The sequence below is a fragment of the Capsicum annuum genome, chromosome 4 (genome assembly GCF_002878395.1).
Source record: "Capsicum annuum cultivar UCD-10X-F1 chromosome 4, UCD10Xv1.1, whole genome shotgun sequence".
Classification (NCBI taxonomy): domain Eukaryota; kingdom Viridiplantae; phylum Streptophyta; class Magnoliopsida; order Solanales; family Solanaceae; genus Capsicum; species Capsicum annuum.
The window spans coordinates 1,767,921-1,780,941 of NC_061114.1; the positions used below are offsets into that span (position 1 = coordinate 1,767,921).

The 13,021-nt window shown below is 31.8% G+C and overlaps 2 protein-coding genes across 2 annotated transcripts; both read right to left on the reverse strand.

Annotated features, from left to right (window-relative positions):
* Nucleotides 1-6: 6 nt before the first annotated feature.
* Nucleotides 7-2,573, reverse strand: LOC107869356 (probable purine permease 10). The gene has a single exon (XM_047410515.1). The coding sequence runs from the start codon at nucleotides 1,435-1,437 to the stop codon at nucleotides 298-300; it is 1,140 nt and encodes a 379-aa protein (XP_047266471.1). The 5' UTR covers nucleotides 1,438-2,573; the 3' UTR covers nucleotides 7-297.
* A 148-nt stretch (nucleotides 2,574-2,721) lies between these two features.
* Nucleotides 2,722-8,326, reverse strand: LOC107868433 (probable purine permease 6). The gene is made up of 2 exons (XM_016715119.2): nucleotides 8,140-8,326; nucleotides 2,722-4,020 (listed from the first exon to the last, which is right to left on the reverse strand). Exons 1-2 carry the CDS (start codon nucleotides 8,174-8,176, stop codon nucleotides 2,888-2,890), a joined length of 1,170 nt encoding a protein of 389 aa, XP_016570605.2. The 5' UTR covers nucleotides 8,177-8,326; the 3' UTR covers nucleotides 2,722-2,887.
* Between the last annotated feature and the right edge of the window lie 4,695 nt (nucleotides 8,327-13,021).

Consider the following 13,021-nt stretch of genomic DNA (forward strand, 5'->3'; position numbering starts at 1 on the left):
GCCTCAAGGTAAGCTGTCTACGTCACACTCCCTCAGGATGCGGTCCTTCATGTGACCCTGCCTGATCGCAGGATACTTTGTGCACGCCCCCTAAGTATGTGGCCCTTGCTTCTAGGTATGGAATCAAGTGTTGATACTTGCCTCAAGGTAAGCTGTCTACGTCAGACTCCCTCGGGATGCGGTCCTTCATGATGTGACCCTGCCTGAACACGGGATACTTTGTGCACCCCCCTAAGTATGTGCCCCTTGCTTCTAGGTCTGGAATCAATTGTTCATACATGCTTCAAGGCAAGCTGTCTACGTCACACTCCCTGGGGATGCTTCCGGTCCTTCATGTGATCCTGTCTGAAATCGGGATACTTCGTACATCGAACCATTCCGTTTCTCGGCCTGGTAATGCTGATACATATATGACAAGAAACCCCACATAGCCAACACCACAGACACCACCTTCACACCACTCACCTTCTCATGAAGAAACACAACACACAAAACAGGTGCCATTGGCACACCAACTATACTAATCACATTACAGAACAATGAAGACACCATGAAAATCAATCCATTTGAACCAACTGTGAATACTTGCCAACATATTGCTGTCCCAACCAAATTCAACACATATGATTTCTTCCCAAGTTCAAACTCATTCATCTCTTGCTCCAAATCCCTCCACCCTCCACTTGCAAAAACCGCCACCGCGTTCCCGATGGACGCCACCAACGACTCGTACATCGCGATCTCTACAACCAATCGCAGGCTCTCCGTCTTAAATATCTTCTCAAACGCTAGCCGCGTAAGCGATAGCATGAGTCCATAGCCAGCAGATGCAGCAAGTGTACATACAAAACCAATTATGTACTTCCTCTTGGTGATCTTGTTGGTATTATTTGTGTCATCATATTCATTTTTTTGGAACAAAAGTAATGAAGAGGATATAGTGAGAAGCACTAAAGAGTTTAATATGAAATAATTGATTTTTTGTTTGTTCAAAAAGAATGAAAAAAAAGCATTGAATCCCAATTGACTAGTACATAAAAGTGTATAAGTTGTAGCAGGAAGATAAAATTGACCTATAGAGTAAAGCATACAATTTCCACCTAAAAACAAACCAAGTGATACATAAAGAGGCACAAGAACCAAGAAAGCTGGTCGGGTATTTCGTCGATTCAGTTCAGGTGCATGAAAGCTGACTCGAACAACACGGTTATCGAAATTATTGTTGTTATTATTGGTTGATGATAGTAAAAGAAAAGGGATGAGAATTGGGAAACCAATATTTTGTAATAATGAAGCTAACCATATGTTATTTCCACCTTTATTAAAATAGAGTTTACCTAAGAGTGTACCAATTGCTTGACCACTTAGAACAAAAATTGAATATATTGATATGTGGATCCACCATTTGTATTGTACAAAGTTTTGTGCATTTGACATTATAATTAAAAACAAAATTAAGATGTATTAAAGAAGAAGAAAAGAGAGAAAAATTCAAAAGCCTCTTTGATTTTCTCATTTCATTTCATTTTGGAATCTATATATAGAGAAAAAGGTTTGAAATATACCTAAATTCTGACAAAAATTGTTGCAACACGCTTCAACTTTGCGACGGTCCTGTGAACCCCCTAGATTATTTTTTAACGTATTTTTGTGGCATGTATTTGCTCACCTGGACTACTGTGTCTGAATACATGCACACTGAGCGTGTAAGGGTCTGAAGTGGTCCAGCTAAGCAAATATATGCCACAAAAATACAGTAATAAATGATCTAGGGGGTTCATAGGACCGCCACAAAGTTGAGACGTGTTACAATAATTTTCGTTAGAATTTAGGTATATTTCGAACCTTTTTCCCTATATATATATATGATTGACTTTCAAGACTCTGAAACTCTCTGCATATGTTATAATTAGAAAAAAAAAAATTCTTGTTCAGTTTGCGGAAACTATTTTGAGGCATGACTACTTCAGATTCGTGATTGGAAATCCCGTACCAAAGGCAGTCGCATGCATAAAATTTGAGCCCGAAATCTCTAATAAGGATGAAGGAGTATTTACTGCTTGATCAATGGTTATATTATAATATAATAAATTGATTGTCCCAACAATAATAAAACAATTATTTGAACATCAAACTCTTGGATTACATAGAGCTACCTATGTTGCAATATATATTTTGTAATTCCCTAGGTTTTGTTCCTTTAAGCTATGTATATTTTGTCATATATATATGTACTACTTGTATATGGATATTGCATGCATCTTGTGCTGACACTATTTAATTATTTTATTTTTCTTTTACAATTATAAATAGCCGATCGGATTTACTGCTTACTTTTTTAGCTGGTATATATATATCATTCGTTGATTATATATGGTCGCTGAAAAGTTATGACGTACAAAAGGGGTAAAAGCAAATTTATATAAGTAGTGCAAATTGAATTTTCTTTTATTATGGACACGTAAATGGCTATGTGAGCTTGTTCACATTGTTGATTGCAAGTCTTAGCAACGTTAAACAATTTTATAAAATAAAACTACGTTGAAGAGACTCAGAGACATTTTATGACGTAAGGAAAAGTATTATTGTAAGACGCAAAGTGATCTAGCTGTCACGATCAACTTAGATCCAGCCCTTTATCGTTGTGATTCCAATCTTCGAAAAGATTCAACACACACATATATATATATAACAAGGCATTGTACTTTATCCAATATCAAATTGAAGGCCCAATAAGAACTTTATATTTCAACTTTGAATAGTTACATAAGTGACCACATTTACATATTACATAAGTGACCACATTATATGTACACCTCTTGAAAAGTTGAAAAAAAAAATATTAATTTACAATAGAATAACAAGGCCAAAAAAATATAAAAATTCTTCAATTATGAGAAACTTCACAAATATCTCTAGAATTTTGTTCTATTTCTTCATTTTCCTCCATATAATTGAGATATTGCTGATAAATTTGTGAAGCAAATCCCCAAATGGCTAAAAACATAACCACCAATTTCAAACCTTTAATCTTATCATTAAGAAAAATCACACCAAAAATTGGAGTAATTAAAGCCCCTAAATTGTTTAAAACATTGGACAAAAGGGGATTAACTTTAAAAACTAGCCAAATTGAAGCCACAACATTTAATTGACATGAAATGGCTATAAAAAGCAAGATTACTGCATAATAAACTTTCCCTAATTGGTATTTTTCCATTTCCATAATTAAATTCTTCCAATCTCCACTTATAAAAAGACCTAGTAGAATCACTATACTTGCAACTAGGGTTTGATAAATTGACATCTCTATAATATCTATAAATTTCCTACCCTTTAATATTTTTCGATACGAAAATTCGGTTAGAGAAAGCACTAAGGAATAGGTGGTGGACCCACCGACCGCAGAAAAAAACCCTAGGAGGAATTTCCCACCAGACTTCTCCCCCGACTCATTGTTATGAAGCACCAGAATAACTGAGGCGACTGTTACGAGAACCACAGAGTTTACTATACTCGGGGTGATGAGCTTACGTCCATCGAGGAAGAAAGAGAAACTGAAGACAACTGTAAACCCTAGTTGACTGGTGTTGATGAGAGAGTAAGTCGAGACCTGAAGGTACTTTAAACCGATCGAGTCAAAAACACTAACCCCACCAAGCAAAACACCTAGAACAACATAAACTAAAAAGATTATGCAAATATGAGGTTCTTGATTATCTTTAATTACCTCAATTTGGCTATTACTATTATTATTATTATTATTACTATTATTAAGTGAAGCATAAAATAGAAAAGGAAGAAGAGTTGGAAACCCTAAATTTTGAACAAATGAAATTAACCATATACTTTTACCACCTTTGGTAAAATAAATACTAACCAATAGTGATGTTATTACTTCTCCAATTAGGGTTAAAAGGGTAAAAATGGCAACTTGGTACCACCATTTATGCTTGGTGGTACAATGAGTTGATCCACTTGATTCAATGTTATGATTTTCTTTCTCAAATATTTCTTCATCTGTCAAAAAAAAAAAGAAAAAAATTAATAAGGATTCCAACAACAAAATAGCTTCCACAACTACAAAGTTTATCAGAAGTCTGGTCTAAAATTTCGAAAAAATTAGCTTTTTATAATTACATCAGCAATAATTCGGCAAAAGGAGGATTATTCAGAGCAGGTTCAATGGATAACGGGGATGACACCTTATCTTTAGAGATAAAGAAGGGCGTGAACTTTTTGTACGTCATATGCCTACTTTTTTGGGAACATTTCCGGTCGTTTTAGTAGACAGCGATGAAATTGTTAGAGCCGATGTTTGTTTTAGAAGGACAAAATCGAAGTATAGTATTGAACAAGTAGGTGTAAACAATGCTTAATAAAGCATGGCATCGTCATATAAAAAACCGAGTTTAAATTATATATTCCATTAGTTTAAGGAATTTATCAAACCCTACTTGCGAGCATAGCGACTTAAGAATTTAACTTGCATATACTGATAATGTAAATAACTTTTATATAATTAGTGTGATACATATTCCATATGTTAGTGACAAATTATTTATAAGAGGCTAGAGCTAAAAGGGCTCTTTTTTTAACCAAAAATTTCAAAGGAAACACTTGATTCCGAAAGAAATTAAAGGGGACAAAATGCTAGGTCCAACGACTTACAAGTCGCCAGGGGTCCAGCGACTTACAAGTCGCCTAGCTCACAACGACTTGCATGATCACTATTCACTGTTCTGCATGTGAGCAAGAAACACTACATTTCTTGCTCACATGCAGAACAGTGAATAGTGACCATGCAAGTCGCTGTGCCCCAGGCGACTTGTTAGTCGCTGAGCCCAGGCGTTTTGTCCCCTTTGATTTTTTTCGGAATCAAGTGTCTTCTTTGAAATTTTTGATTAAAAAAAAAATTGGAAAAGAAATATTACATGTAACTAAAAGAATACCCTACTTAAACAAACATTCTTTTTCAAAACAAGATTTTAATTAATTTTTAAAAACTTAGACATTTATTGTCAAATTAAATATTCTGCCTTGAAAGCGAGGTGATTTAAGAATTGGCATGTGAAATTGGAAAAAGACTTTTCACTTTTATTGGTTGAATTAAACAAATGTAAAAAAGCATGAACCATATATAACAACCCACACTATCCACTACACCTACTCCCCACTATAATTTGTTTTATATTATTGTCTTCTTTACTTTAGTATAAAGTTTGGGTATATCGAAATAGTCTCTCGATTCATAAAATAAAGTTGACATTTACATATACTTTATTTTTAAAAAAAAAATCTTATTTGTGAAATCACGATAACCAGGGGCGGCTCTATCTTTTTTAAAAAAAAGACGGTCGCCTTAGGCCACCAAATTTGGGGGCCTCATTTTTTTTATTTTAGTAATAACAGATTACAAATTTTTTTAAGAAATATTAAATTCTATTTATAAATAAAATAAAAATTTTATATAAAAAAAATTTAGAAGGAGTTTGATATATCTAGTATGTCTCAAAAAACTAATGCATTGATTATATTATTAATTAAAAAATAATTATTAGAAAAAAACGATTATAAACATAATTAATTTTTCTTAAAAGCTTAAGGCCTCCATTTGATTTTGGTCTTAGGCTACGGATTCGCTTGAGACGTCCCTGACGATAACAACATATACAGTATAATTTCACAAAGTGGGATCTGGAGGATGGGGTGGGGCAAAATATACGCAATCCATATTATTACCTCATAGGAAATAGAAATACCGTTTCCGATAAACTTACTTATGAAACTACATTAGGTATTTTATTGTTGTGTGTGTACACGCGCGCGCGGGCGCACACACACACATATATATAACGATAACGTATTATGTGTAAATGTGTAATCTCACAAATAGAGTCTGGAAAGAACAGAGTTTGTACTAATCTTACCTCTATCTTGAAAGATAGAGAGATTGTTGTTGATAGACACTCGACTTATTATCATATATTATAGGAGTAAAGCATTTAGTGCCTCCCTGAACTATGATTAAATGTGCCACGACACACTCCAATTTCACGGGGCCCTATTATCCCCTTCCCCGAACTAAATTTTAGCGTAATTTGTCATCTTTTTTAACCGACGTGATACCTTTTGTCAAATTTTTTAGCCGATGTAGCACCTTTGGCATGGACTCTATTTTATGTAATAAAGGTGTCACATCAGCATAAAAATGTGACAAAAATACGTTAAAATTAAGTTCAATGAAATAATAGGACATCTATGAAATTGAAATATATCGCAGCAACTTTGTCCATAGTTCGAAGGTTACTGAATGGTTACCTCTATATTATAATGAATTATGATTGCATTTTTTTTTTCAATTATTGTCTTCCTTTTTTTTTTTTTTTTGTAACTTTCACAAAATTTGGCTCTACTAAATAGCGAAAGGTCACAATTTTCATTGCCACATAAAAAGCTTATAATATAATGACAAAAGAAGAAAAGCTTACTTGGAAGCAAATAAAAGCCCACCAATTACTACCTTACATCTATAAAGAATAATTGTTTTTATTACATATATATAATTTATGGACCTTTTAGAACTAAATTTTCTTCTTTCTTTTTTTTTTTTGTAGCAAATTAAAAATCTAGTGAAAAAATATTATATTTCACGATCTAAAATTTTAAACGTGCTAGATGACAATCTAATATTTTATCAATCACAAATCCTAAGGATTATATTGCAAAATTTTTAAAATAGAAACTAAATAATCATTTAAAAAGGAACATTTCGCATATATTAACCCGCTCTAACACAATTTTTTTTATTCTTACGTCTAATTAAAAATGACTAGATCTTATTTTAGTATATTTCTAAAAAATAATCGTTTGAATAACTTTTAACTTTTTTTTTTCAATTTATCATCAATGACGTGTTCTTCTAGCCATACAATTATCAACACATATTGAGAATTAAAAATTCTATTTAAAAAAATCTTTATTTATTTGATGTCAAATAAGGTGAACTATATAAGGAATCTTAATTTTTTTTTATAATTTTATAAAACGACAAACCAAAGAGAATTAATTGTCAAATCATTTTTTTATACTAAAAATAGTTGTCACTCCAATAATTTTAAATTTTAATTGTACTTAAACTCAATTGAGTTTATGTTGTCAAAGGTATATAATGATTTTTTTTGTTTTCTCATATTTTATCGATTGAAATATTATGAAAAATATTATCTTCTAAGAAAAATAAATTTTTCATGAACAAAAAAATAATTTTTTCATAACGAGGGCTCGGATTCTAAATTAAAAGTAGAAAACCTCAAGTGCTCCTAATAGAATTTTTTCCATAACTAAGGGTTAAACCTGAATATTCTAATTAAGTGAAAGAACCTCAAATGCTTCGTAACATAATTTTCTTCATAACGAAGGCTCAAGGCTCGAACCTGAATCCTCTAATTTAAGTTGCGGAACCTCGTCAAGCGCTTTCTAACGGAATTTTTTTCATAACGAAGACTCAAACCTGAATCGTCTAATTAAAGTAAAGGAACCTCAAACGCTTTCTAACAGAATTTTTTTCATAACGAAGGCTCAAACCTGAATCCTCTAATTAAAGTAAAGAAACCTCAAACGCTTCCTAACAAAAAATTTTTCATAACGAAGGTTCAAACCTGAATCCTTTAAATAAGTGAAGGAACCTCAAACGTTTCCTAACAGAATTTTTTTCATAACGAAGGCTCAAACCTGAATCCTCTAATTAAAGTAAAGAAACCTCAAAACGCTCCCTAACAAAATTTTTTCCATATCAAGGACTCGAATCTCAAACTCAAAGTCTCTAACAAAATGAAAATTATCCATCCACTACAAGGTCCACAACTCACTAAAAACAAAATAAATTCAACAACAACAACAACAACAACAAAAAATCTCGTGTTTTTCCACGTAGTAAGGTCTGATACGCAGTTCATATCACTACCTCCAAAAAAGTAGAGAGTTTATTTTCGATAAACCCTCGATTCAAGACAAAAGACAGTAAACAAAGTCATAATAAAACATGAAACCAAATTAAAAAAAAAAAAAAGACTCAAGAAGAGGAAGAAGAAAATTAAAATCTCAAAACTAAGATAAAACAAATAAATATATACTAACTTGGGATATCCAAGAGTTTTTGTTGAGCTTCTTCCATGGAGTTATTATTTGTACTATTAAACTTCTTCTTTTGGCTTACAAAATCTAGTGAAATAGATTTATTTTATCCAAAATGGGAGAAAGAGTTATAAACATATGAAAGTGAGAAGAAATTGAGTGAAAAAGACTTTATAAGTTTCCTTGCACTTCACTTGTCCCCTCTTATAATATATACTACTTTATTATTTGGTCAATTTTTTTATTTATTTATTTATTTATAGCAGAGAGAATGCTCTATTTTCACTTTGAACCATACGCGAAAGGCTGAGACACATTCGAACTTTAAGAGAGTTTTATTATCCCTAAACTAATTAAAATAGTATTTTGACAATCTTAGTGCCTACGTGGCCCCTTCAGTGTGTTGTACCACGTAGACACTAAGGTTGTCAAAAATATGATTTTAATTAATCCAGGGGTAATAGGACCCTCCTAAAATTCAGGTGTGTCTCAGCCTTTTCGCGTATGCTCAAGGTAGAAATAAAACATTTTCTCTTTATAGTAATCATATATAACTAATTAAGTAAAGCATCTAGTATCCCCTCTTGAATTATGATCGAATTTTCTACAATATACTTTAATTTTACGGAGGTTTTATTACATTTTGAATTAAATTTTAGCGTATTTTTGTCATCATTTTTAGCTGACGTGGCATCTTTTTATCGACCTTTTAGCTGACATGATACCTTTGACGTAGATCCTATTATATGTAATAAAAATGCCACATCAGCAAAAAGAATGACAAAAATACACTAAAATTTAGTTCAAAATGTAATAGAATCCCCGTAAAATTGAAGTGTGTCGTAGCAATTTTGGTCATAGTTCGACGGGATGCTGAATGATTATCTCTAACTAATTTTGTCTGAACTTCAATCATATATGCATGAATTAATCTACACGAATATATGCATTATATAATTTTACATGAATATATCACTTAATTTTATATGATGTATCATATTCTTTCAAATATATTACTTAATTTTATACGAATATATTACTGTGATGTATCTGAGCTTTTACATAAAATTAGAGATTTATATAATTATTTAAAACGGTTGGAATTTTAATAGTTTGACAGTTACTACTATTTATGGTCCAACCAAAATCGGGTCTCATTAATAATCATTAATAAGTAGGAAACAAAATATCTTCTTTTCTATTGTTTTTATTTTAAGTCTCTCTTTAATTTTAATTTCAATCTATTGTTCGATTTTATATGGTTTTGAACTTTTCAAAAAATTATTTTCCTATTAAAATCTTATTGAAATAGCAATGTGTGTATGTATATATATAAATATTTTATAATAACAAAAAAAAATCTATTAGTTTTATCTTTTAGAAAAAATAACTTGAATAAATATTGTAAACTTTATTTTCAGCGCTCGAATTTGAAATTTTTATTTAAAAATACGAAAAAATTTTACCTTGCCATTACACCGCTCGATATAAAAAGAATCAAATACATTAATTTAAAAAGGCAAAATGCTCTTCTGCACCCTTTTACTATGTTGGTTTTGTAAGTCGGATATTTCTATTTACATGTTTGTCATCTGAATCTCTGAACCCTTTTTTCGTGAGTGTAACACACTCTCCCCACGTCAGCTGCCACGTTTGTCATGTCATCAGCCACGTCATTTAAAAAAATAATAAAAAATAAATAAATAATAAATAATTAAATAAAAAGTATTACATCAAATTCCAAGTCATTTTTAAAATTCTAAATAACAAATTAAATATTAAAATTAATTTAATTAAATAAGAAAAAATTATAATTGTAGAAAAATTTGAATAATCACGTTTTTATTTTTGCTCACAAATTAAACATCAAATCCATTCCAAATAATTAAAATTCTTCTCCAACTAATTTAAACTTTTAACTATAAATTCATATATACAAACATAATAAATTTTTTATTTTTAAATTTGAATATCTTTAACAAATTCACAAAAAGTTTAATTTTTTCAAGAGAAATTCACTAATTTTTTTTAATATTCACTATCACTCGCTTTCAATTCTAATTTAAATTTTAATCCCAAAAAAATAAAAAAATTTCAAATTTAAATTTTAATTCAAAAAAAATAAAAAGAATTGAATTGAGGAAAAATTAAAATAAAAAATAAAAAGTGAAGATGGTGGTGTGGGGGGGCTGGAAGAGTGTTGGGGTGGGGTGTTGGGGATGGAAGGGGCTGGGAGGGATGTGGGGGCTGGGGGTGGGGTGGGGAGGGACTGGGTGGGACTGATGGGGTGTGGGGTGGAGGGGGAGGGGGATGGGCGTGGGAGGGGTGTGGGGGCTAGGGGTGGGGGTTGAGAGGGGCTGGATGGGGCTGGTGGGGTGTGGAGGGTGGGGACAGGGCTAGAAGGGGCTGGGGTAGGGTAGGATGGGATTGGAAAGGGTTGGGGGTAGGGTAGGATGGGGCTGGGTGAGGTGTGGGGAGTGGGTACGAGCTGGGGTTGGGTAGGGAAGGGTTGGACGGGTGTTGGGGTGGTGTGGAGGGGCTCGAAGAGGCTGGGGTGGGGGTGGGTTGGGATGGGGCTGGGTGAGAGGTAGGGGTGGGGACGGGCAGTGGTGGGGTGGGGAGGGAAAAAAAAGATCTTTTTTAATTATTTTTTATTTTAATATTATTTTTATTTTTTTTAATTATTTTAAAATAAAATTGATCAAAAATTGACCCCCACTCGCACTCCTACCCGAGGACTACACTCTCCTTGTCCTAGTCATCATTTCATTGCCACATAGGCAAGGTCAACGGTCAAAGGGTGCAAAATATTATTTTTTAATGGGTTCAGGGATACATGTAAATAAAAGTGTCCAACTTACAAAATCAACATAGTACAGAAATCCAGAAGATGATTTTGCCATTTAAAAATAATAAAGTCATTCTTTTAAATATTAGATGGAGACATTACGTATATTAATTTAAACTTGACAGCCAACCAACTTTGAATTAGATAAAGACATTACTTACATCTCACGTCTTCAATTAAATAAAGATTGATAAATACGTCTTACAGTATTATTAAGGTAAAAAAGTAAAGTCGCTTAAACAATTAGAAATAGTTATTCGACAACTACATTAGTTATCCCAATAATTATCAAAATTATTCGATAACTGTATTAATTATCCCAATAATTATCAAAGTTATCGAACAATTTTTATAGTTATTGAGACAACATTTATAATTGTTGGAGCGAAAATGTTTTTAAAAAAAAAATAAAGAGAGTGGAACTTCTAGTACCCCCGAACTATGATTAAATTTGCTATGACGAACTCCAACTTCACAGGGGTCCTATTACCCTCTCAAACTAGATTTGTGCTGACCTTTTGTCAACATTTTTAGCTAACGTGACACCTTTGACGTGAGCCCTATTTTATGAAATAAAGGTATCACGTCGGCACAAAAGGATGTCAAAAATGAACTAAAATTAAGTTCAAGGGTAATAAGATCCCTGTAAAGTTGAGTGTGTCGTAGCATCTTTGGCCAGAGTTCGAGGGGGGTGTTGGGTGCTTGTCTAAAAAAAAAAACTGAAATTTTTTTGTCACTTTTACCTAATTTTTAAAACTCGAAGGACCCCCACTTAATTGACAAACCTGTTTGTCACTTTTAATTCAACATCCCGACTAACTTGCTATGTTCGTATACTGAAGTTCTCATAATGCGTGAATTTTAAAAAAAAAATACGCACTACAAAAAATTATTCTACGTAACTTTATTCTGTATTTCTGCAAGAGACTATTTCTCTTTGACATTAAATTCTTTCATTTTCCTTCTTTAAAATGAAAAGAATTACACTAAGTATGATATTTTTAAAGTTAAATCACATTGATGTATTATTATAGTAATCAAATATTTAAAAACTATATATGATAGAGACATGACATTTTAATGTATCATAAAGTCATTTTCAATTAGAAATTTTGGGTTCGAGTCATAATAATAAAATAATTTTTGATAAATACCGCTTTACATAGGCGGAGCTAGTGTATAAGATTTGATCGCTCATAAAAATTCAGTAGCTTTTGCATAGATTCTATATATCTAAGCGGAAAAATTAACTAAATATATTTGTAATTTTAAATTTTATGTTCAGCCTCTATCGTCGTTTTACTCCGTTCTAAAGTAGAAAAAACCCAAATTAATCAAGATTTAAAGTTGATATCAAACATCAGATGAGAAAAAACCACGGAGATCGATAAAGCTTATGATAGGATATGTAGTGTACTTTTTTCATTTTAAATAGTATAAATTTGAATTAGTCAGAATTTCAATACCGATAGAAAAAATGATGTTTCATTTTTGTCAAACTTTGATTAATTAGGATAAGTACTAATGTCTCTTTCTTTATTAAAGTTTTTTTAATTACTTGCAAGAAACATCAACCTATGATTTTTGTACTTAAAAGCAACCTAGTCTGCTTTGATTCATTATTTTTAGTAAATAAATTTAGTAATGCTTATTAATTAATTGATTTATGATTAAGTGAAAGCAAATCCAAGTCAACTGCGTAAATTTGAATTAATCTGATTAATGTGCATTAAATACCGAATTAAAAAACAGTATACACGACACTAAGTCAATTTTAGACCGAAATTGTTATTGTTGTTGTTTACTTCTTCTTCGGACATTTGGATATGAAGTTAGGTTGTGTCAAAAGCGTAATTTTTATTCGAACGTCTGAAGCCAGTAAAGTCAAAATTATTAGGTTTTACATATCTAACTTCAGGCTCGAAGATTTAAATTGGAAAAACAATATACAAGACACTATGTCAATTTTAGACCGAACTGTTATCGTTGTTGTTTACTTCTTCTTCAGACGTTTGAATCTAAAGTTAGGTTGTCCCA